This window comes from Schistocerca gregaria, chromosome 10 (assembly GCF_023897955.1).
Source record: "Schistocerca gregaria isolate iqSchGreg1 chromosome 10, iqSchGreg1.2, whole genome shotgun sequence".
Taxonomy (NCBI): Eukaryota; Metazoa; Arthropoda; class Insecta; order Orthoptera; family Acrididae; genus Schistocerca; species Schistocerca gregaria.
Window position 1 is genome coordinate 73,968,404 of NC_064929.1, and position 26,726 is coordinate 73,995,129.

The 26,726-nt window shown below is 40.6% G+C and overlaps 1 protein-coding gene and 1 long non-coding RNA gene across 2 annotated transcripts in view; one reads left to right on the forward strand and one right to left on the reverse strand.

The window, feature by feature from the left end:
• Positions 1–6,104, reverse strand: part of LOC126293278 (guanine nucleotide-binding protein subunit alpha-14-like) — a 157,283-nt gene extending 151,179 nt beyond the window's left edge. Inside the window, exon 1 of the mRNA XM_049986401.1 lies at positions 5,941–6,104. Within this exon, the coding sequence (XP_049842358.1) occupies positions 5,941–6,076 (136 nt within the window). The 5' untranslated portion in view covers positions 6,077–6,104. The remainder of the gene's footprint in view (positions 1–5,940) is intronic.
• Positions 6,105–12,917: 6,813 nt separating this feature from the next.
• LOC126293279 (uncharacterized) lies at positions 12,918–19,775 on the forward strand. The gene is made up of 2 exons (XR_007552260.1): positions 12,918–14,585; positions 18,929–19,775. It is a non-coding gene; the product is annotated as an uncharacterized LOC126293279 (long non-coding RNA).
• Positions 19,776–26,726: the final 6,951 nt, after the last annotated feature.

Below are 26,726 nucleotides of genomic sequence, written 5' to 3' on the forward strand. Positions count from 1 at the left end.
GCGCTTTGTTTCTGGATTGAAAAATGGCATCCACGTCTCATCATTTGTCACAACCGACGAAAAGAAAGTCCCATTCGTGCTGTTGTTGCGCGTCAACATTGCTCGGCAACATGCCACACGGGCAGCCGTGTGGTCGTCCGTCAGCATTTGTGGCACCCACCTGGATGACACTTTTCGCATTTTCAGGTCGTCATGCAGGATTGTGTGCACAGAACCCACAGAAACGACAACCCTGGAGGCGATCTGTTCAACAGTCATTCGGCGATCCCCCAAAACAATCCTCTCCACTTTCTCGATCATGTCGTCAGACCGGCTTGTGCGAGCCCGAGGTTGTTTCGGTTTGTTGTCACACAATGTTCTTCCTTCATTAAACTGTCCCAGCCACGAACGCACTTTCGACACATCCATAACTCCATCACCACATGTCTCCTTCGACTGTCGATGAATTTCAATTGGTTTCACACCACGCAAATTCAGAAAACGAATGATTGCACGCTGTTCAAGTAAGGAAAACGTCGCCATTTTAAGTATTTAAAACAGTTCTCATTCTCGCCGCTGGCGGTAAAATTCCATCTGCCGTATGGTGCTGCCATCTCTGGGACGTATTGGCAATGAACGCGGCCTCATTTTAAAACAATGCGCATGTTTCTATCTCTTTCCAGTCTGGAGAAAAAAAATCGGAGTCCTTAGAACTTAAAAGAATGCACCTTGTAGTACATTTTGGGAAAACATCGTAACTGAGATGAGTAGATATGCACAAGACTTACTCAACAATGAACTGAAGAGACGAAAAATAGACCAAAAGTGGTCTCCTATCGGCTGTAATTAAATAAAAATATACATTGCGCTATGTGTAATCATGGCTGAAGTGAGGAAACCGTCGATTCATATGTATTGGTCAAGGAGGGCCGTTATAGAAACACCAATATTTAGAAAGAGGATGCCATTCAGGAGACTTCTGCACATAAGTACATTTCTGCACATAGCGAATAACAGTTTAGCCAACAACAGAGATAAGCTGTACAAACTAAGGCCAGTCATAGATATGTTCAAAAATTTAAGGAAGTGTACACAATGCAAGAGAATATTGCCATTGATGAATCATTAAAGAGCGAGGTTTGGTACTAAAATTTATAAATTGTGTGTCTCAAGCTCAAGATATGGCTATGATTTTAAGATATACATGGGCAGTGACAAACGTGATGCTAGTTCTAGAACTATCACAGTCGGTATTACACAAAGGGCATACTCTATATTTAGATAACTGGTTTTCATAACCGAAACTTTTCAAAACACTCCACACCAATAAAGCTAATGTCATTGGAACAGTGCGCTCGAACAGAAAAATATATGCCCACAGACCTCCTGAAGGCAAAAGTAAAGAAGGGAGAATATACAGTGAGCAGTTGTAATGGGATATTTGCTCTAAAATGGACAGATAAACGAGACGTTTACATGCTTTCCACAAAACAATCAAAAGAAGAAACAATTGCCACAGACACAACTCTCTGGAATGCATCGTGGAATCCGAAATGTGTCAACGAATACAATAGAGACACGATTGGAATTGATCACCAAAATCAGATGCTCGTATGCTTCCCTGTGATGAGAAAATGTATAAAAGGATACCGCAAGTTTTCTTTTATCTGTTTTTATGTTACTTTATTTAACACGTACATTTTGTATTACAAAATACATTACGGTAAACGACAGAGCTAAGCAGAATATAGGATTCACACTGCAGGGATCATTGTTGAAAATTCCAGCTTTACCGGAATACATTAGGAAGGGACGATTAGCATCCGACGATATAGCACAAAGACTGCACGAGCAACATCGGGCACATTTTCTCAAACATATTGATCCAACACCATCAAAAGTAAATCCTGCGAGAGCTTGTGTAGTGCGCAGAAAGCGTAAACGACGCGGCGAAACAACGTGGGAATGCAAAAAGTGCAGGGTTGCATTACGTGTGCCAGATTGTTTTGTTTCGTGTACACGCCATTGTGAAGAGGTAGCGTTTGCCAAGGTACTAACGTCCCAGAATGTTTTGTACAAAATATTAAGCAGTCTAAGATCATTCCATTGTTGTGAATATTATTGTTAAGATGTATTCCATTAATGTATATTTGCTTATAAAGGGAAATAAAACGCTTGTGGATATATCGTTGCGTTTGAGACAATGAATGTTTCGTTTCCAATGGGCAACTAGTCGTCATTATTTATGATACATGTAGAAGTGTCACGTTACTGGTGTCTCACAAACGTACTTACGAATCCCGGGGGCGTCTGCACGATTTCGGACGCCACCAGGTGTCGTGCACCGCAGCCTCAGCGTGTGTAAGCGCCGGGAATCGTAAGGCGCATCAGTACCTTGCAGCCACTTACGGAACTTAAACCGTAAGGCAAAGGATTAAGTAGTGTGTAAGACAAGGGACCGATGACCTCAGCAGGTTGTTCCCATAGGAACTTACCACCTACCTACCTACCCTGAGATAAAGAGTTTTGAGCAGTTGGATGGACAGACAGAATGACAACAAAGTGATCCAATAAGGGTCACGTTTTTACCGGCTGAGGTACGGAACCCCATGCTCCCCACAGCCGCAGGCGAATGCTGCCCGAACGCAGCCGGGTCACTCGAACGCTGTGGTCGTCGCTTCCTTCAGCGACGCCGTATTTGCAGCGTCACCGCACTGAGGCGACTCGTCATATGATACCTCCTAATATCGTGTCGGACATCCTTTTTGGCCGGGGTAGATGACGATGTTTGGTTGGTGGGGTGCTTAACTGCTCGGTCATCAGCGCCCGTACAAAGTCCCAATTTTTACACAGTCCAATTTTTACACAATACAATCCAGGCAATGTCAAGAAAGATGATGATGAAGAAATGAAGAGAACAACACAAACACCCAGTCCCCAGGCAGATAAAATCTCCATCCCAGCCGGGAATCGAACCCGGGACCCTTGCCCAGTGCAGAGCAGCAAGTCGACGTGGCATGGACTCAATAACTCGTTGGAACTCCCCTGCAGAAATATTGAGCCATGCTGTCTCTATAGATGTCCATAACTGCAGGATTTTTTGCACGAACTGACCTATCAATGAAGTCCCATAAATGTTCCACGAGATTCATATGGTGGTGGTGGTTAGTGTTTAACGTCCCGTCGACAACGAGTTCATTAGAGACGGAGCGCAAGCTCGGGTTAGGGAAGGATTGGGAAGGAAATCGGCCGTGCCCTATCAAAGGAACCATCCCGGAATTTGCCTGAAACGATTTAGGAAAATCACGGAAAAACTAAATCAGGATGGCCGGAGACGGGATTGAACCGTACTCCTACCGAATGCGAGTCCAGTATGCTAACCTCTGCGCCACCTCGCTCGGTCAGATTCATATCGAGCCAAACCATTTTTTCGACTTGCCCAGAACATTCTTCAAAGCAGCCTGGCGCTGCAGTCGTGGACTGTGCACCTGGTCCCGGCGGAGGTTCGAGTCCTCCCTCGGGCATGGGTGTGTGTGTTTGTCCTTAGGCTAATTTAGGTTAAGTAGTGTGTAAGCTTAGGGACTGATGACCTTAGCAGTTAAGAACCACAAGATTTCACACACATTTTGAACATTTGAACAAAGTAGCCTGGTGACATGCCGCACTTTCGAGCACAAAAATTCCATAGTTGTTTGGAAATATGGACGCCACGGATGGCAACAAATGGTGTCCAGGGTCAGAACATAACCATTCCAGTTATTTTTCGGATTAGTTGGACGAGAAGAGTCAGTCCATTCCGTGTAAACATAGTTCACACCATTATGGAGCCACCACAAGCTTGCACGGTGCCTTGTCGACAAGTTGGGTCCACAGCATGGTGGGGTCTCCGGTACAGTCAGACCCTACAACCCTACAATCAGCTCTTATCAACTGAAATCGGGACTCATCAGATCAGGCCAAGGTTTTCCAGTACTCTAAGTCCAACTGATGTGGTCATGAGCCCAGAAGAGGCGCTGCAGGCGATGTCATGCAGTTAGCAAAGGCACTCGCGTCTGTCGCCTGCTGCCATACTCCATTAACGTCCAATTTCCAGCACTATCGTAACGGATATATTCGTCGTATCGGCACGTCCCACATTGAGTTCCGCGGTTATGTCAGCAGTATTGCCTGTCTGTTAGCACTGACAACTCTACACTAATACTGCTGATACCTACATGTACATCTATACTCCGCAAGCCACCTGACGGAGGGTACCTTGAGTACCTCTATCGGTTCTCCCTTCTATTCAGTCTCGTATTGTTCGTGGAAAGAAGGATTGTCGGTATGCCTCCGTGTGGGATCTAATCTCTGTGATTTTATCCTCATGGTCTCTTCGCGAGATATACATACGAGGAAGCAATATACTGCTTGATTCCTCGGTGAAGGTATGTTCTCCCATCAATAAAAGCCCATACCGAGATACTGAGCGTCGCTCTTGCAGAGTCCTCCACTCGAGTCTATCTATCATCTCCGTAACGCTTTCGCGATTACTAAATGATCCTGTAACGAAGCACGCTGCTCTCCGTTGGATCTTCTCTATCTCTTCTATCAACCCTATCTGGTACGGATCCCACACTGGTGAGCAGTATTCGAGCAGTGGGCGAACAAGTGTACTGTAACCTACTTGCCGGCCGGGGTGGCCGAGTGGTTCTAGGCGCTACAGTTTGGAACCGCGCAACTGCTGCGGTCGCAGGTCCGAATGCTGCCTCTGTCATGGATGTGTGTGATGTTCTTAGGTTAGTTACGTTTAAGTAGTTCTAAGTTCTAGGGGACTGATGACCTCAGAAGTTAAGTCCCATAGTGCTCAGAGCCATTTGAACCATTTTTTTGTAACCTACTTCAAGTTTTTCGGCCTGTATTTCCTTAGGATTTTTCCAATGAATCTTGGTCGTTAATGGGGGTAGGACGTCAAACGGGCCGACTTGGAACAGGAGAGGCACCATAGGACATTTTAATTTCCACTGTCTATATTTTTACAAATAAATCCATAAAACTTTGTCAGCATGACCAGGAAGGATTCAGAATTCACAGTCATAGCAGTGGAAGTTCGAAAACATAACGAAGTAATTATTTTTACGTGTGAAATTTCATCATTTTTTTTTCACTTACTAATGGCAGCATGTGTTGCTATAGGTACACTTTTCTTCATAAGTAAGAGAGATGGTTCGATGAATTTTGCACAGCATACAGATCATAGTTACAGGTGTATGAAACTCTAGAATTTTCAAAAACTATTACAAACTGTGGTAAAAATTGAGGTAATTAACTACAAAATTTGTGTTTTTTCTAAACATGAAGTTTAAAATACAACAGATCATACGTTTCTTCATAAGTTAATTAAATTCTAGAGTTTTATACACCTGTAAGTATGGTATGTGTGCTGTGCAAAATTCATCGAAGAATCTCTCTAACTTATGAAGAAAAGTGTACCTATAGCAACAAATGCAGCCATTAGTAAGTGAAAAATGATGAAATTTCACGTGTAAAAAAATTTATTTTGCTATGTTTTCGAACTTCCACTGCAATGAGTGTGAATCCTGAACCCTTCCTGGTGATGCTGACAAAGTTTTATGAATTAATTTGTAAAAGTATAGACAGTGGAAATTAAAATGTCATGAGATGCCTCTTCTGCTCCAAGTCGGACCGTTTGACGTCCTATTCCCCTTAAGTGAAAACCGTCGGCCACAGCCTTGTCCGCTGTGAGAGGTAATGCCTGAAATCTGGTATTCTCGACACTCTCTTGTCACTGTGGATCTCGGAATATCGAATTCCGAAATGGGATGCCCAATGCGTCTAGCTCCAACTACCCATCGTCGGATCTTTCCACACGAATCGCCAGCTCCGCCGATGCACTCTGTGTACACGATAGTGGCCCAACGTCCCTGTGTGCATGTCGCTATCCCGCGGCCTCAGTCAGCTCACCTAGCAGTAGCGTCTTGACGTCGCGGGCTCGCAGGCGGCGGTAGAGCTCTCGCTCGCGCTGCACCTCGATGCTGAGACGCCGGTTGGCCAGGAAGACGCTGAGCGCGTCGCGGTAGCAGCAGCCGTCGTCGTCCATGCCGCGCTCACTGCCTCTGCCCCGGGAGGCTTCGGCTCGCCAGAAGACGACGCAGGACGTTCGCCGACCGCTTCCTCGAGCGTGCCTTCCGCCGAACCTCACTTCCCTGCAGCCTTAGATCACACGTACATATAGGCGGCGCACTTCCCTGTCTCTCGACATCGGGGTCAAGTGAAAAGCCGACTTTCTACACAGTAGCGCCAAAGAAACTCGTCCAGCCATGCAAATCCAAATACAGAGATGCGAGGCTTATCCCAAAAGTAAGGTCTGTTTATTTCTGCTATGAACATTTAGCTATTTTTCGACATAATCACCATTTCTGTCGACGCATTTTTGTAGACGCTATGGCTGCTTTTGTATGCCCACGTCATACCAGCTCACCGCCATGCCGTTCAGAAAGTTCGCATCATTGAAGGTGAATCGCAAGACACTTAAAGAAAAGCACTGGAAACAGTGCAGAAATGAAGAATAAAGAACTGCTGGTAGGGACGTGGTGAGGCACTGGAGGCTGGAGAGGAGGGAAAAAGAGGGGAGGAAGGTGCATTGGGGGGTTGGCAGGAAGAGGAGAAAATGGGGCGGGAGGGGCAACAAGAGTCAGGAGATGGACAGGGTGGGAGATGAAAAGGGAAGACAAGACAGGAAGGAGAGCAGAGACACTGAAGGGGAGCACAGGAGAGGGAGGGAGTGTAGGAGGGGGAAAGCCACTCGAAAGATGGGCGGGGGAAATGAGGGCTAAAGAGGAGGCAGGAGGAAGGTAGGAGCAGTAGAAGCTCATCATCCGGGAGGGGTAGGTGTTGGAAGTTGCGTTGGGAAAGAAGGTGGAGGGTGTGAAGATGGAGAGAGGGTGGGACACAACGGTAAAGGCGCAGCAATGGGCTGGGGATGGAGAGGAAGGGGGACACTAGGGGGTGAGGGGTACCATGGCGGCGTACAATATACAGGGTGCAGACGTGGAAAAGGAGAGGATGTGTGTGGGGGACGGAAGGCAGATACACAAGGTGAGGCGGAGTGCATGATGTTCTAGGGTTTGGAGGGTCTTATAGAACATGGGAGGGGCGGAAATCGAAGACGCTGGCGTAACAAAGGATGGGGGCGAATCGAGGATTTGTAGGTATGAAGGATGGTGCAAGGATGCAGTCCCCATGTCCGACCAGACAGGAGATTCAGGAGGCAGTGTCTGTGTTGGATTGTAAGGAGATGGGGGGTCCAGGTGAGGTGGCGGTCGAGGGTGAGACCGAGGTATTTGAGGGTAGGCGGATAGGATGGCCATAAATGGTTAGGTAGAAATCATGGAAGGAGCGGCTGATGCAGCCTATGATCATAGCCTGTGTCTTGGAGGGGGTGATCCGAAGGAGCTACTGGTTGTACCAAGTGGTGAACTGGTCAAGGTGGGTTTGGAGAGTACGTTGGAACCTCTGAAGGGTAGGATAAAGGGCTCGGAAGGCGGTGTCATCAGCAAATTGGAGGAGATGAACAGGCGGGGCAGGTTTGACCATATCAGCAGTGTACAGGAGAGGCGAAAGTACGGAGCCTTGGGTCATGCAGGCAGAGGGATAGAAAGTACGGGAGTTTGAAGAGGAATCCAGGATGCCAGACACAATCGTAGGCGTTCTGGAGGTCAAGGGAAACAAAGATAGCAAAGCGACAAGAGCTAAGTTGGAGGAAAAGAAGATTGGTAAAGTTAAGGGAGCTGGCGCACGACAGCGCTATACATGGCGAGATTTGTAGTCTGAAATAGTGGTGGGGATAGGGTGAAATTGTGGGGTGGTCAACCCAACCAACCGCCCGATATAAAAAGTTGGTCGGTGCTTGGTCAACAGTGCTACAAACAACCCGTTTGTTGGTTGGTTGATTGGTGCGCGTGTGTAGGAATCCTCAGTAGCGCAGAGAGATTGCAACCAATGCGGTCTTCCGAGGAATGGCCGTAGTTTTGGCGTGGGACGTGACATTTCTATCACTCGAACATTTAGTGCTGCATTTGCTGCAGTGGCGAGTTTCCGATTAGTAGGGCAACGAAACATTCTTCTCTTACGGCTAATCACTTTCGAGTCTTTAGGAAACCTTCGAAAGTAAACTAGAGGCGTTAGGCGATGTGATAAAGCATGCGTGTGAACTACACAACTATTTGTCTGTGATTTCGCAATTAGCGGAAGATGCATGAGTTACTGATGAGCTACAGGTATAAGAAATGCGTAAGAAACAACTTCGCATTGCAGTGCGTGGGTGCTAGAATTTAACGCACACTTTCTCAGTGAGAAATAGATTCGTCATCAAAAATAACTTCGACATCTCCCTTGGGATGTCATATTTACTTCGCGCCCGTCATTGACATCTTTCCGTTGTAGTTTTAACGCTGCTGCCCCACTCACAGCGACGTATCTGCCGCCAGGCAGTGCGATATGTCCGTAGATCGTATCAATGTGGGCAAACCGCGAATTGCAGCGATCAATCGTTGATTGCTCGTAATCCCACTATAATCTGGAAGAACAATCTGAAGCTCGCAGTGCGAAATCACTGCAATTGGTCGCCCACATAGAACTCGCCATACACGAGCGATTTGCCACGCAATTTCAATTAATATTCTTATTCTACGTTCATTGAGTATTAGGAACGCCACTGCGTCGAGGAGTTCTGCTACGGATAATGAATTGCTATGTTTACCAGCAGTCGCAGTAGATCTCCATATCTCCACGAACACTTGCAAAAAATAAATTTATAAAAATAGTAATCGTAATTTATTAAACTTGTTTCGAAACGCTTTATAGAATATTGTACATTCTTCACTAACACCAAGTGGGCTTTGTAATGCTTACGAATGCCGTAATACAGCACTTTATTGGTTTATTCTTTTTTCATTCATAAATCTTATAGAGTAATTTCGAGTATACACACAGTTTGTTTTGCAGTCTCTACAGAAATGTCGCCAATAGCAGCATTGCTAGTTACCAGTATTATTACAGAATGACATAACATTACGTTGACATTCTGATTTAAATGTTTAAGACATTCTAATTTAAAAATTTAGGGAAAGCCCATTCTATAGCCACAGTTTCATTTCATATGATATAACTCTCCCTCGTACAATTTACGAGAAAAGTATAGACACCGGCAGTAGTCATTCTCTTCATGATAATCTTAAACTGTGCTCTACCTATAAATTAAACAGGAATTGAGGACTCTTAAGATACCGCACATTTACGAAATGCAAGATTGAGATATGTACACAGTACACTTGGGATCAATGAAACATTTTATGTATTCTGTAACGTAGCTTTACTTCCCAAGAAAAACAGTCCATTACGGGTTTAATAAATCTCAATTCTCGTTTTTTTTCATGTCTTAGTCGACATATGAGGATCTATTGGCACTGTAGCTAAGCATAGAAATTTACTTTCCACATCAGAACCTCACGAGACGGAAACATAGCGCTCGAAATTCTGCTTGAAATTGCCACGTAGATCGCTCGTCTGTGGTGGAGTCGAAGTGAGCGACCCCTGGAGCGACTAATATTGCACGAGATATCGCTGGTCGATGGTGCGTAGAACTTTTGTTACCGCGGCCCATTAAACTGTTCGTACCGTTTTATAGAACAGTAATGTTGATTTGCTTGCAGTGTTGTTAATAAATTGGTGAGAGTACTGTTATATTAAAATATATCAAGTGTAATAATTTATTTGCATTAAATTTGCACATTAAGATACAATTAAAAGCTAATATTTTGAGTGATTAGCAAAATTAATATATCTGGGATTCTATGCATTGGGCGACAGGGGGCATGTAATGAACGCTAATGTAGGAACAAAGTCTGATATATATTGAAATTTAGTATGTGCAGTAAAGACATGTTTATGTAAGTTAATTATTATGTGCCATATTGTGGACAAACACGAATTCATGTATTGTGCTATCTTTTCCCCAACCAAGTCGGTGATAACAACAGAAGGAAAACAGGAACGAACGAAGAATACAGTCGTCCGAAGCTAAAAGCCGAAACTAGAAAAAGCTACGTACACTGGACGACACGTAAGTTTTAAAACATCAATCCAAATCTGTAAATGAGTGCTCATTAAACGTTGCTTTCTCTGCCTGATAACAGATTCAATCGCTTGCATTTTGTTTTCAAATTCTTCAAACCTAGCGAAAATAAATTTTTTGCACAATGGCGTTGTGAGGAAAGATTGCAATACAGCATTTATTTCATAGCGTTTCGTGTATTTTAGTATTGTTGCGCATAGTTCTAGTTTTTGTGTCAGAATGTTCATGAATTGTGTGTGCTGTAGTTATATACGTAAGTTTGGTTTGTTTAATTCTTCGGGGTACGGATATAGTAAAGACGAAGTAGTTCACCCAGATCAGTGAAGGATAAACGAAGTTGCGCACGTCAACAGAAGCTATATGTATGGGTGAAATAAATAGCTACGTATCTGACAAATAAATGGAAATGCCGAATGGCTAGGGCCTCCCCGCGGGTAGACCGTTCGTCCGGTGCAAGTCTTTAGAGTTGACGCCACTTCGGCGACTTGCGTGTCTAAGAGGATGAAATGATGATAAGGACAACGCAACACCTACTCCCTGAGCGGAGAAAATCTCCAACCCACCCGGGAATTGAACCCGCGCCGTTAGGTATGACATTCTATCGCGCTGACCACTCTTTTTTTTTTTTTTTTTTTTTTTTTTTTTTTTTTTAAAATCTCATTTTGTTCGTTATTGTTCGTTTCAATTGTTCGTGGCGGACGTCACCTGACGCCCATTGAAGTTCGTTACTGAACCAGTCACTCAGTTTTTTTATTACAGAGGGCAGCTAACCCTCTGACCGAACACGCTGAGCTACCGTGCCGGCAATCACTCAGCTACTAGGGGAGTATGACAAACAGATGAAGATATCCGAGACGAAAGAGAAATTAGATGAAATTCCAGACAATATAATGCGGCTAGTAAGGAGTCATTGTAAACTGAAACTTGATAAAGTAGTGCAGTGGTATGTGATACGATTGCTAGGTGTCCAGCTTTAGCCGGACGTGTCCTGCTTTTTATGGTTCGGCTAAATATACACAACTGCAGTCTGTCCGGATTTTGTTAGGCTTCTTAGCGGTGAGAACGCTCAACTAAGTCCTATTCCGAGCTAATGACGTAAGCGCGACATATAAGGAGGGAAAAGGAGATATACTATAAGGATATATAGTCATACTGGCCAATGCTTTGTTTTTGCCCAATGTTTTTCTTCGTAGGCCGTACAAACCTAACACAAAATGTCACAACCACAGCATGCGCAAAGCAAACGAGGCAAGGTAGAATGTTCAAGTCAACCGATCGGCCGCCACAATCACCAAAGTTAAAAAATATTTTTTTCTTTTCCGTTAGAAAAATAGATAACTTTATAGGTTGTTTACCGTCTTTTTTGTCAATAGATTATGCTAGGAAGAAGATTGTGCGCTCACAAGGGAGACTCCCCATCGCACCCCCTCAAATTTAGGGGTAAGAGGGCTGAACACAGATCAAGCATGGAAACAGGAATAAAGTGTACTGGACTGCGAAATAAATAAATAAAAACAGTGAACTGTTCAAGAACAAGAAATGGAATATAGAGCAGGCGTGGTAGCCTGTACGGTAGCTCAGAATGTGCGCTTTTAAGGTTTTCTGCCCTCTGTAATAAAAAGCTGAGTGTATGGATCAACGAGTGCCATGCGGGCTAGACGTGTTCAAATCTCCTTCGTGCCAACGTTTCCTTCTTCTTTTGTTTTTCGCTGTTCGCTATATTTAAATGTGTGCCTGTGTCGTGATGTAACGTCCCTTTTCAAATGCGAGGTGTACGGTAGGGACAGATGATCCAGACAACTACTCTGTTAGCGCACAAAAAGGCCGCCCCGATAGCTGAGTGGTCAGCGCGATGGAATGCCGTGCAAAGGGGCTCGGGTACGATTCCCGGCTGGGTCGGAGATTTTCTCCGCTCAGAGACTGGGTGTTGTTTTATCATCATCATCATCTCCCATCGACGCGCAAGTCGTCGAAGTGGGGTCAACTCGAAAGATTTACACCAGGCGACCGGTCTACCCGACGGGAGGCCTAGCCACACGACTTTTATTTTCAGCAGCCAAAAGGAAGTGGCTTTCAAATGGGAACCGCAAACGTTTGATGACAAGGCGACTAGTCAGCTGAATCCTCCACCGGAAAACACATCTTGTGTATCATACGCGATATTAGTGGAGTACGTGTGTCATATGATAGGAATCTCTTACCGCGCACCTGGTTAGTGATTGAGATATGCCTCCTTACCCCATTTAGGTATTCATATGAATGTGAAAATGATCATTCCCAAGGAAATGATGAAATCATAATAATTTGTCACGTAAGCCGCAACAAATGAACGCAACAGTTTCAAAGTCACGCAGTTTCTTTATGCTCTGTCAAAACATAAGTTTTTCACGTTGTGGAAGTTTTGACTCTTGAATTCCTTTGTTGTAACATAGTTCACTCCCGTTTATGTGTTGTTTTCATTTGTGTGAGACGTATGGTATTTCATGTGCACTCACTATTCATCACGTTTATCTGCGACAGTAACGTATTCTTACCACATGGCTCATTTTCTAATGCATAGTATGACAAATGTCGAGACTACAGAAAGAGAACAAATATTTCAATGACGGACCGACAGTTCATATGACGTGAAAAAAAGAAAAGAACATAATCAGCACGAGGGAGTTGGGAATATGGCTCGCTCGTTTCGTAGTCCCGCACAAAGACCCCTTAACCACGACGCCGCGGTTGTCTTTGGTTCCTCTTCGTTGTAGTTCTTGTTTCCGGACCGTTCACTGTTTCAATTTGGCCTTTTTTCACAGCTTAGTACACCTTCTTCCTGTTTTCATGCTTGATCTATGTTCCACTGGATCATCTTACGACTAAACCTTATGGGGCCGCGATGGGGAGTTCCAACTACTGAGCCGGCGAGATTTTACGTGTCTGGTGGATGTGGAGCGCCTACCGTAATACTGTCAGCTGAAGGTGCTTGCTTAGGCAACTGCATTTCAGGTGCCACTGCTCGCAACTTGTCTTCACGGTCACTACACCGATGAATAGGGAAACGAAAGTATTCATTCACTGATTGTCAAAACTTTGCAAGTGGATTTTCGCGGAAAAAATTTCAACCGTCTTCAATTGTCTGCCAACTGAGGTTAAAGCTGTACGATTTGACTTTTTGTCGGTGGAAATATGGCAACATAAAATGATAAAAAATAAAACATTTACAGCTAAACTAACAAGGTGAAATATATTGGTGGAAAAAAAATCGCAACACCGAAAATAGTTAATGCAGAGTAATGAAGTTTCGGGAGTACGTTTATCTAGGCAACATATTTAACTTATTAACATTTCAAGATTACAGGTTAATACGCCATTGCAAATGTGAAATGCTGGTGCATTAAATATGAGTGGAGATGCGTCGCGTGGTTTCCCTTGTTAGTTTCTATCGTAATTTACAGATTATAAGGCCATTTACAGCTTTTATTTTTTATCACGTTTAAGGTTGACATCGCAAAAAATTGACAGTAATTGATTACTAATAAACGACTGAAAATACCCAACCGGCTATTTCTATTTAATATAGATAGTCTGGCTTTTAGGGAACCATGTCAGGCTAAATATAACTTCGCGGCCGATTTTTATTTTTAAACCTTTGAGAATCATTGTGGAGTAGTAATAGGTCACTGACAAGATAGTGCAAATTATCATATTTTAAGAATGTATTAGTTGGCTTGTTAATTTATTAAATCAAGTTGTACATATCATAAACTGGCACAAGAGTTTCATTTTCTGGTGTATGTTCCGTCACCCACTGATCTGCTGTTCATGATTATGAAGTTGAGTTACAATATTGTGGACAGAAATTATTTGTTCTAGATTTATTTATTGTTCCTTTACATCTTTTCTGTACATGGGTACAATTCGATATTATCAAGTCAGTTTGTAATGATAGTGTCACTAGAAGACTATGTTTTCGATGATTTTAGAGAGTATAGTCATACAACAGAATAAGATCATGTAGTACCTTACAAGTTTACAACATTAAATACTGTATGTAGTAAAGAATTCTACATCGCATAGGCTATAATACAATAACATGACAGTACAAGAACAAGACATTGCTAATGAGACAACTATATACATAGGCCATAATATGGTAGTGAAGAAGTGTAGTGTATAAAAATAAAGAGTTCATGAGTATAATACATAACAGAATGTGGAACTGTATAATTAATGTGCAAAAACAAAACTGAGGCAAGATAGACCTCTATTAGCAGGGAAAACACTTTACAAGTAGTTACCACGTCAGGGCCTATGTGATACAGTTGTCTCAGTACTGTCTTATTCTTGTATTGTCATATTTTTATAGTATCTTACTCTTGCATTGTAGCCTCTGTGTTTAGAATTTTTAGTTGTATACCTACACTGCTTCATGTTGAAAACTTATAATGTATCCAATGACTTTACTGTTATTTATTGACCTTGACCTTAAGTGCATTTACTGATAGTTTAGTGTGCTAAATACGTTTGCTGCCCCTTTATATCTGTAGAGTATCGTCATCTCTTAAGTAATTTCCAGTAAAAAACTTCTGAACCACTGTTTACATAGTCGCGAGTAGGCCTAATTTTTCGTACACGTATTTTCATTGTTTTCCGGTAACTTAATTGTCTTTCTGTCACTAAAATAGATTTGTACCATGAGTGTAAAGTGCCTGACGTGCCGTAGGATCGTTAGCTCCGGGGTCTGGTGTGATGGATGTAGTAACTTTTTTCATTGGGGCGACTGTAGTGGCGTGGGAATTGGGAAAATGAGCGAGACTCATCAGTGGTTCTGTAGGCTATGCAGTAGAGATAGGAAGATTGTGGAACAGGAGGGGAAAATTGCTGCCCTTCAGGCTGAGTTAGATGAGGCTAGGCGAGAACTGGGCAGGTTAAGGGGGGAGAAGGGTAAACAGGGGTGGGAAGTGGCAACAGGCATGAGGAACAGGCCAAGAAATTCTTCTGACCGCTTTGTTATTAATGTACAAAATAGGTTTGACCTGTTGCCTCAGTCAGAAACTGATGAGCCTCTCACAGAAGTAGATGTACACAGGGCTCAACAAGCTTTCAGCAGCAAATTGATTAGAATGTAGGGAAGTCTGCAAAGAGAAAGAAAGTCTTGTTGCTAGGTAGTTCGCATGCTAGGGGTGTGGGCCAACTTCTGCAGGATGAATTAGGGTTGGATTACCAGGTCACAAGTTTTTTCAAACCTAGTGCTGAACTTGGGCAGGTTACAGAGGATTTAGGTTCACTATGTAAAGGTTTTACTAAGGAAGACACCGTGGTTATTGTGGGTGGGCCGGGCAACAGTATTGACAGAGATCCGGGGTACAGCATAGAGTGTGACCTGGCAAAGATTGCATCGGCATCGAATCATACCAGTGTTGGGTTTGTGTCGGTTCTGGAGCGCCACGACCGACCTCATTTGACCTCTTCTGTCAGGAGAGTTAATTTGGAGTTGGAGCGGCTACTTGGATCTGGTGCGGGGTCACACATTGGTGTGGTTCGTGTTGATTCACTCTGTAGGTGGGACTATACTAGACATGGCCTACACCTCAACAGGAAAGGGAAGGGTAAACTGGCTGGGCTGATAGCAGGAAATTTAAAGGGGGGAGGAACTACATCTCATGGTGGAAACTCTTTTTTAGTGTAAGATCAGTGTCCAGTGGGAAACTCAGCCATGCAAGTACTAAAGATGTCAAAAAAGTTCAAGATAGTTGCAAAAGTAAAATGAAAAATGTTAGTATATTTCATCAAAATATTGGGGGATTGAACAATAAAATTGATGAGCTTCTGCTTTGTTTAGAAGATATAGAAACTGAGAATGTAATAGATGTACTATGCCTGTCTGAGCATCACATTGTCACTGATATGCAAAAGGTTAGCATCAATGGGTACAAATTAGCTGCACATGTAAGTAGAGATAATATGATGAGAGGAGGAGTTGCCATATATGTCAAAAGCTTCCACAGTGCAAAAAATTTAGAAACTAAAAAATTTTGTGTAGAGCAACATATGGAAGCATGTGCCACTGAACTTAAACTAAAGGATGGCACTTTCATAATTGTAACAGTGTATAGGTCCCCCTCAGGGAATTTCCAGCTATTTCTGGAAAACTTGGATGCTTTGTTGTGCTATCTGTCAGACAGGGGGAAGCAAATTATCATTTGTGGGGATTTCAATGTTGATTCCCTGAAAGAGTGTAATAGGAAGAATGACCTTTTAGTATTACTCAGTTCTTTCAATTTGAGCTCCGTCATTGATTTTCCTACTCGGATAACAAAGAACAGCAGTACATTGATAGATAACTTTTTTATAGACCAAGATAAGTTTAAGGACATAAATGCTTATCCTGTTGAGAATGGTCTTTCAGATCATAGTGCACAGCTTGTTACAGTACATGACATAGCTCCATGCAGTATAATAAATCAGACTTTCAAAGCAGTGCGTTCAATTAACAATATAAATATTGCAAACTTTAGGGAAAGCCTACAGCAGCTAGACTGGGATGAAGTGTATAAGGAACCCGATGCAAACTTGAAATATAACTTATTTCACAATACATTTTTAAGGGTATTTGAAAATTGTTTTCCCAAGAAAATAGTTAAACATAATTCCAAGAAAACATATAAAAAACCTTGGCTAACTAAAGGAATAAGAATATCTTGCAACCTCAAAAGAGAACTGTATCTAACAGCAAGATGGAGTACTGACCCCGAAATTGTTCAATATTATAAAAACTATTGTGCGGTACTAAGAAAAGTTATTAAAAAGTCCAGAAGCATGTGTATCATGTCTGAGATCAGTAACTCTGATAATAAAATTAAAGCAATTTGGAATATTATTGAAAGGGAAACAGGGCAACCAAGAGCACAGGAAGACTTTAGTGCAATAAAATTGAATGACAAGTGCACTAACAAACAATCAGAAATTGAAAATATTTTGAATAATCATTTTTTAAATGTTGTGGAGAAAATAGGATCTAGATCTTCACTAGAAGAGGCAAGGCTATTAATAGAAGAGGCCATACCTGCACAGTTTGAAACAGCTGTAATTCCACCAACCTCTCCCTCTGAAATCAGTAAAATAATAAACTCACTGAAAAGTAAAAGCTCTTACGGAATTGATGGCATTTCCAGCAAAGTACTTAAAGCTTGTTCCCCACAGATAAGTAGAATTCTCAGCCACGTATGTAATAGCTCTTTGGAGCAGGGTGTTTTCCCTGATAGACTGAAATATGCCATTGTAAAACCATTGCATAAAAAGGGGGATATGTCGGATGTCAACAACTACCGCCCAATCTCTCTTCTGACAGCTCTATCAAAAATTTTTGAGAAAGTAATGTATTCAAGAGTAGCCTCCCATATTTGTAAAAATAAAGTACTAACAAAATGTCAGTTTGGTTTTCAGAAAGGCTTTTCAACAGAAAATGCTATATATGCTTTCACTGATCAAATATTAAATGCTCTGAATAACCGGACATCACCCATTGGTATTTTTTGTGATCTCTCAAAGGCCTTTGATTGTGTAAATCATGGAATTCTTTTAGATAAGCTAAATCATTATGGTTTGAGTGGGGCAGTGCACAAATGGTTTAATTCATACTTAACTGGAAGAATGCAGAAAGTTGAAATAAGTGGTTCGTGTAATGTTAAAACAGCTGATTCCTCAAACTGGGGTGCTATCAAGCACGGGGTCCCACAGGGTTCGGTCTTAGGTCCTTTACTGTTCTTGCTATACATTAATGACTTACCATTCCACATTGATGAAGATGCAAAGTTAGTTCTTTTTGCTGATGATACAAGTATAGTAATAACATCCAAAAACCAAGAACTAAGTGATGTAATTGTAAATGATGTTTTTCACAAAATTATTAAGTGGTTCTCAGCAAACGGACTCTCTTTAAATTTTGATAAAACACAGTATATACAGTTCCGTACAGTAAATGGCAAAACTCCAGTAATAAATATAGAATTTGAACAGAAGTCTGTAGCTAAGGTAGAATTTTCAAAATTTTTAGGTGTGTCCATTGATGAGAGGTTAAACTGGAAGCAACACATTGATGGTCTGCTGAAACGTCTGAGTTCAGCTACGTATGCTATTAGGGTTATTGCAAATTTTGGTGATAAGAATCTCAGTAAATTAGCTTACTATGCCTACTTTCATTCACTGCTTTCGTATGGCATCATATTCTGGGGTAATTCATCGTTGAGTAGAAAAGTATTCATTGCACAAAAACGTGTAATCAGAATAATTGCTGGAGCCCACCCACGGTCATCCTGCAGACATCTATTTAAGGATCTAGGGATCCTCACAGTAACCTCACAGTATATATATTCCCTTATGAAATTTGTTGATAATAATCCAACCCAATTCAAAAGTAATAGCAGTGTGCATACCTATAACACCAGGAGAAAGGATGATCTTCACTATGCAGGGTTAAATCTGACTTTGGCACAGAAAGGGGTAAATTATGCTGCCACAAAAGTCTTTGGGCACCTACCAAACAGCATCAAAAGCCTGACAGATAGCCAACTAACATTTAAAAATAAATTAAAAGAATTTCTAGATGACAACTCCTTCTACTCATTGGCTGAATTTTTAGATATAAAGTAAGTTAAAAAAAAAAAAAAAAAAAAAAAAAAAAAACTTAATCATTAGTGTCATGCAATATTTTGTGTAATGTAATTTCTTGTACAGACATCTTTTATTAACCTGACACGTTCCACATCATTACGAAGTGTCGTATTCATGATCTATGGAACAAGTATTAATCTAATCTAATCTAATCTATAGTACCAGCATTATTGTATAATTCTGAATTGTCCCAAGCTCACTTAAAACTTGTTTGGTAATATACGCTTTCACCAAATGATGTACACTGCTAAGTGAAACAGAATATTCCATCTGGCTGCTATTCATTTTAAATGAAGCATTTCTAGTCTTACAATATCATTGACTACCATCTTTCAGTGTGTTTCTGTGAAGTTTCCATGCACAATTTAATGTTTAACCCATTCAAATAAGCAAGATTGTTTATTATCTGTCTCCAAATGTATTTGGATTCCAGCTTCTACTCCTAAGCACAACATAGAGTACATATGTTGCAACATTTGATTGTGTGACTTAGTCCTATGGAGTATGTTACTGCATTTTATTCTGTCGAGAGGTTTAGCCTTGGTAAGTTTTTAAGTCTGTACAAGTCAGCTACTGAAACAATGGGCAATGTGGAATACCTCCACTTGCTACAATTCCACTCATTAAATATATTTTTCTTTTGCTGTTTTCTACTATACATGTAATGCATATACTATGAATACAAAAAATTGTTAAATCCTTATCCATGCTGTATTTCTTTAAACTTTATTATTCAGTCTAAGTTATCAGATGACTGATAATAATCATATAACCAGTTTTTAAGGAAACATTTTCTTTGATGAAATGTTGTAAATTTATGATAATTCACAAAAACCATGTGCTTTTCAAAATTTGACCCAGTTAATAATTAATTGTTCTAAAATTCACATAAATTGAAGTCTTCATTCTCCTTTCCAATGAATATTGTATTTTTCCAGAAATTGTATGTTTAAAAAATTATTGTATTCTGGGATATTTGTATCTTAAAATATAATTGTGTCAAAATTCAGGTGTTATCGACTTGTAGCCCCAATTTTTCTGGTTCCAAAAATGTAGAACTTTCCTAGAATAACATGCTAGTTTATAAAATATTGCAATTAGAAAATTTAACTTCCCAGAAAATTCTTGACAGTCTTTGGAAACCCCAGTGCACATTAAAACTTTCACTTCATAAAATAGTATGTATCGTTTTAGCATTTTTTAATACAGCTTTTAGTTAATCAACATGACTTCACTTCTTAATGTCCTTTCATTTTTTAAATTTTGCTTCCTGTTATATTATTATTCAAGATGTAATTATTGAGTATTTAACCGTTTTGTAATTTTTGTACCGTGTCAGTCAGATGTAGGTGAACATTTGGTCACTGTGTCACGAGAAAGCTTTAAAATCAGTACCACCTTCATGTTATTGAGTGTGTTCGTTCATATATTCAGTCATTGGTCAGTATTCAGTGAGCAAAGTTACTGCTTTGTTAATTGTCTGTGTTGCCACTTGCACCATTTTGTTTGTGAGCTGTTGACCAGAATAATATTAACTGTCAAAGTTGTCAACTAAAAGCAGATCTTCATATGTCTAAAGCAACAAGTACATATGAACTAAGCTAGTGAGCCCATTTGTGTTGTGTGGTGCGTTATGTCATTATTTACATATGAAAGAACGTGTTAACTAGCTGAAGAATAACAGTGAAGATGAATACACATGAGACTTAAAAACAAGTCAGCAACTTTGCAAGGGGATACTGAACATTACAATAAAAAAAAGTAGAAGGGTAACACGAATAGTCGCAAGGTCACAAAACAGCATCACAAACACTCTGAATAAACGTAACTGAGAGACACTTGAAGACAGATGCCAAATGTCATGCGGAAGCATACCAAAAGAGTTTTGAGAACCAGTATTAAGTATCCAGGGATATACTGCAGCCCCTTTCTGTATTGCTCACACCTATATTACTAAACAACTATCCTGGAACACGACACAAGTTGTAGGTTGCCGGTCTAACAGCTTCCAGTAGCAACAAAAATTTGATGTTTGATATATTGCATCATTACTGACTGAATCTGAAAATTTGAAATGTTGTCATAATCTACACCTCAGGAGCTATTATTAACTGTTAAAGGTTTTAATACACAGAGACAAGTATTAGAGTTAGAAACAGTTCGTTTGTCTTGAGGATTTATAACTGATGGCGTGCATATATCTGGACTTGATTCATCCAGTATCTGAGAATTATAAGCCCTTCCAGCAAACTTTAAACATAATTTCAAACCTTTACGCACTTTTTCTCAATTATACCTAACATAAAATGATCAAAGGAAAGAAGTTTATTGTTTCCCACATTTTCCCTGTTCATACAGTCAAACTTTGGCACCAGGTATATGTTTTAATTTATTACTTCTTACTTCTGTTCACAATACACTTTGTAAACAATATCTACATATACAACTGAATGTACCTGCAAAACTATATCACTGTAAGACACACACTTCACAAACATTTAGATATATGAAAAACTGGATTTTGTTTAAAACAGGGTGCAAATTACCCAGACTGTGTTCATCCAGTGTTTCAGAATGAAGTGCACTTAGTGAGATCTAAGCATAATATCAAACAGTTTCTAAACTTTTTCTCATTTACATTCTTTACGTCAAATATTCATCACAATAACTCATTTCTAAAGTAATCAGGAATTTGAAGCTGTTTTGTACATGGAGTTTGATTCCTTAAAGAATTGTGAGGTAACTGATAAGCACTGTGAAGACAAGATTAGACTAATAACAGCTGACACAAAGGCTTTTGTGCATAACTTTTCCCATGCTCCACTTGGCAGTGGATTGGGAAGAAACCACAATCCTTGGTACAATGAGGAACACTAAGAGCTCTCTGCTGTGCATTTTTCAGAGGTTTAGAGACTATGGACGTAGACATAAATGTATAAGAGATTTGCTGTATCAGATATTGTCTACGGGATGACCTGATAATGGCAATCTAGCACTGCATAAAATATAAAAGAACTGCAATGTAAGTGTAATTTATTCATAAAGAAGTGAATAATTTGTGATTTTTAAGCATACTTTTTATTTTAGTTATTTTTAGGACAGTTGTATACAATGTGATCCTTATTTTCTTTGAACTCCCAGCAATTTGGCTATTTCTCCATTTGCAGGCCGTTGCTTATCCAGGGCCCACTAGGATGCTCACAGTAATCATATGCAACATATTATTTCTTTCACATTGTTACAGTGTTTCATAAGAAATCTTGGTCCCAGGTGAAAGAAGTGACGTGTCCAAAAGAAAAAATAATAACAATAATAATAATAATAATAATAATAATCTTGGACCACCTGAGGAGTTAACGCTTGTTAGATTGAGTAAGAGTAGGCCCTGCTGCAAAAACATAAGGCAGCTCAATGGGGGTATGACTAAACTGCAGCTGTGGCCTGATCAACCAATAGTAGGCTGGTGTGGTTCAACAACCTTACCTAAAGAGCTCTATGTTCTCAACAATACCCCAACTGTAGCTGATGAAGAACTGCTAAACAAATATTACTGTTGTTGTCATGTGAGCCAAGGTTTCAATATTAGTTTCCTGTTTACAAATTATATTGCTAATATTTATTGTGAGTAAGATTCAACTTTTAATGGCAGTGAATTAATAAGTTTTTTAGTGGGCATCTGTGATGAGACAATACTTCCAAGTCCAATGTGAAAGCAGCTGTTTCTTAATGCTTTTTAAGAACAACTTTTTAAAGCAACTGAACTGTCTCTAAGGAGGACCTCAATTCAGACAGCTAATTTCTCATAAAAGATGATATCTAAGCTAAAACACTCAATTGAAACCAATAAAAGATATGAGATCTGTTCAAAAAGTTCTAGAACATCTGTAATTTTGTGCCTATGGTGTGTTGGAGCGAAATGCATTTGACATCCCTGCCTGTGTTCAATGTGTAACTGCTGGAAGTCTCATTCTTGTATGTCTGTTAGTTGTTGTTCAATGCTAGCGTAGAACTTTTTGTTGCACTGTTTGCAAATTTTGAGATAGCAGAGGAGCAATACTTCTGCATAAAATTTTGCTTGAAAGTCAAGAAAACCTTTACAGGGACACGCGAAATGGTGATGAGTGATTAAGCCAAGAATAGTTCACATGATTTTACGAATGATTCACATGGTTTAAAAATGACCAGACCCGTGATGCTCATGTCAGGAACGTCTGTGAAATTGTGAGTGCCAATCGAAAACTGACTATGCAAGAGATTGCAAAAGAATGTAATATTTCAGTTTGATCATGTCATGAAATCTTGTCACAGCATCTTGGAATGCATCATTTTGCCACGGCTCATGAGTCAGGACCAGAAAGACGTTCTTGGATCGCACAAATGAGAACGAGATTTCCCTTGAGAGAAGCATAACTGGTGATGAGATGTAGGTCTACAGTTACGATGTTGAGACCAATGTTCAGTCTTCACAATGTGTCGGTAAAGGTTCTCCAGGACCAAAATAAGCTCGTCAGGTGAAGTCAGTTCAAATGTCAAAACCATGATGATAGTTTGATAGTTTTCTTTGATTCTGAACAATTAGTTCATCATTCAGTCATGCCACAGGGACAAACTATTAATCGATGGTACTATTGGGACGTGTTGCGATGCATGCGAGAAAATGTGAACAACCCAAAATGTGACAAGACAATTCGTGGCCCTTATATCACGATAATTCATGGCTCTTGCATCAAGGTAACGTGCCCACACATTCATCTTTGTTGGTGTGTGACTATTGCACAAAAACTGAAGTCACTTTGTTGCCTCAACCTTTGTACTCTCTAGATCTGGCCCCTGTAGAGTTTTTTATTTCCAGTGTTGAAAGATCCAAGATTTGCAATGATAGATGAGATAAAATTCACAGAGGGACGCTTCTCATGATCCAGCTAGAGGTTTACCAAGACTACTTCTGGAAGTGGAAACAACATTGGTAGCAGTGTATCAATTGTGAAGGAGAGTGTTTCGAAGGAGACCGTGCACGAGAAGTAAAAAGTAAGCACAGAAAAATTTTGTGGAGAAAGTTAAGAATTTTTTGAACAGACCTCATACATCAATCACTTTGCAAATGAACTGCATTGACATCATATGATTACAGATTTGTATCCCCCTCTCCAACCCCCAAATCGAGTGTTGTTATTTATCACAATGAATGATCCGTCTAAATACAAAATATGTTGAACAAATTTTCTTGTTCCTTTTTCAGCTTGTTATCCAGCTACACCCAAGGAATTTTACTCGCTATTTTAATTACTTTGTGGCCATTAATATCTACTTCTGGATCAAGGCCTTTTTAGTTCATTTGAAATTGCATAATATGGGTCTTTGTGAGATTAGGACTCAAACTGTTAGTTGTAAATGACTTTTACGTCTGTTCAGCTGTTGTATTAATTTTAAAAGTGTGCCTTTGATCAGTATACTAGTGTCATCACCAAATGTTACAATTTTTGAGCTGCCCATTAACATCATTCAAAAATCATTTATATGGGTTAACAGCAAGAGTAGGTACACTATCGTCAGTTGTGAGAACCACGTGTTATGTTCGTCCATTCTGAGGTTAACTTCATGACAGCGACACTGTCTGTCACTTAGATGCACTGCTTTGTATTATGAATTAATACTCCATCCATGTCAGAGAGATGTCATTAATACCATTACTTTTTAATTAGTCAGGTTGAATTTTGTGGTTAACACCTTTGACAAACTCGCATATTATAGCAACCCAATAATTTTTCTTGTTTAGGTCCTCAAGGATTTCATTCACACATAGTAAGGAACAAACTTCCACAAACAGGGGCTACTGCAGCTTCCCTAGCCAAAAGTGTACTATTACCCATTTTAAATTGAACATATTTACTTGAGTCACTTTCCTTCTAAACTTGCTACTTACCTTGTCCACAGCAGTTACTGTATTAGCCATTATGGATGGCACACAGGCATGCAAAAACTTCATGTAATCATTTGTAGGTTTCCTTACACACACACACACACACACACACACACACACAGAGAGAGAGAGAGAGAGAGAGAGAGAGAGAGAGAGAGAGAGAGAACCACAATCACCTCTGTGGCCAAAAATCTGTAAGCAAGAGGAAGTAATATGATTCTTACTCACCATATAACAGCAGCTTTTGGAATGTTTCAAATTACCCTGTGGTGCGTAATGTCTTTCTTCTATGTCATCCATTAGGGACTATTTCTCGTTTCCCCAACTACCTTGCACTGACTGAAGTATATGTAAGAACTGTACAGCTCTTCTCTGAAGCTTCTAATCTCTTATGTTAACACAGCTTGGTACAACCCCAGACAGGCGAATAAATACACAACACAGATCAGATGAGATTTTTGTAAGAGAACTGTTTTGTGTATGAATTACATATCCATTTATCTTTATGTGGTCACCCTACCTTACTTTCCACTACATCCCAGGTAACTGACAAACATAGCCTGCATCTTCATCTAAATCTATATCCTGCAAACCACTTTGAAGTGCATGGCAAAGGATATGTCTCACTGTATCAGTTACTAGAGTTTTTTCCCGTTCCACTCACATATGGGGTACAGAAAGAATAATTGTTTACATGCCTCTGTGCTTGCTGTAATTAATCTAATCTTGTCCTCAATCCCTATTTGAGTGATACATAGGAGTTTGTAGTATATTCCTAGAATCCCCAGTTTAAGCCAGTCCTTGAAACTTTGTTAGAAGGCTTTCTTGGGATAGTTTATCTTCAAGAGTTTGCCAGTTCAGTTTCTTCAACATTTCTGTGAGGTTCTCTCCCAGGTCAAGGAAACCTGTGGTTATTCATGCTACCCTTCTCTGTATATGTTCAATATCCCCTATTAGTCCTATTTTGGTAATGTTCCCCCACACTTTAGCAATATTCCAGAATGGGTTGCACAAGTGATTTGTAAGCCATCTCCTTTGATTTCATTTCCCCAGTACTCTACTGACGAACTGAAGTTTACAACCTGCTTTACCCACAACTGAGCCTAGGTGTTCATTCCATTTCATATTCCTACAAAGTGTTACACCCAGGTATTTGTATGAGTTGGCCCATTCCAGCTCTGATTTGTCCAATACATAAGAAGGGCGACAAACTGAAATGTGACAACTATTGAGGAATCGCCCTGCTTAACGTCTGCTATAAGATCCTGTCCAATTGCCTCATACATAGAATTCAGCCAGTGGCAGAATCGGTGATTGGGGAGTACCAGGGAGGTTTCCAGCCAGGACGGTCAACAGTAGATCACATCTTCAGTCTCCAGCAGCTAACTGAGAAACTGTGTGAATATGGTAAAGATTTGCATATTTTATTCGTTGATTTTAAGAAGGCCTATGATTGCATACGTTGCAAGAGCCTGCTCAACTGTTTAATGGAGTTTGGCATAGCAGAGAAACTCATCAATCTGATGAAGATCTGTCTGAATGAAACACGTGCAAAGGTGAAGATGGGAAATCGTGTAACTGAGGAATTTGAAATTGTAACAGGACTCAGGCAAGGAGATGGGTTGCCCCTATCCTGTTCAAATTTGCCCTCGAGAAGATCGTACGCGAGATCTTCCAGGAGAACGAAGGGATTGAAATTGAAGGAAAGAGACTGGCATACTTAGCCTATGCAGACGACATCTGTTTACTCTCTAGGTCGGAAGAGGAGTTGGAGCAAATGACCACAGCACTAAAGGAGGCTGCCAGCAAATTTGGGCTAAACATAAACGAAGCCAAAACAGAGTACCTCGTTATGACACGTGGTCATTGTCAGACTGCTGATCATCTACAATCACTGCAGGTTGGGGACCATTCCTACAAGAGAGTGCAAGAATTCAAATACCTAGGGGCACTTTTCACTGAGAACTCACCATGTGAAGCAGAGATCAATGCCAGAATACAAGCAGGAAACCAATCTTACCACAGCCTAGCACAATT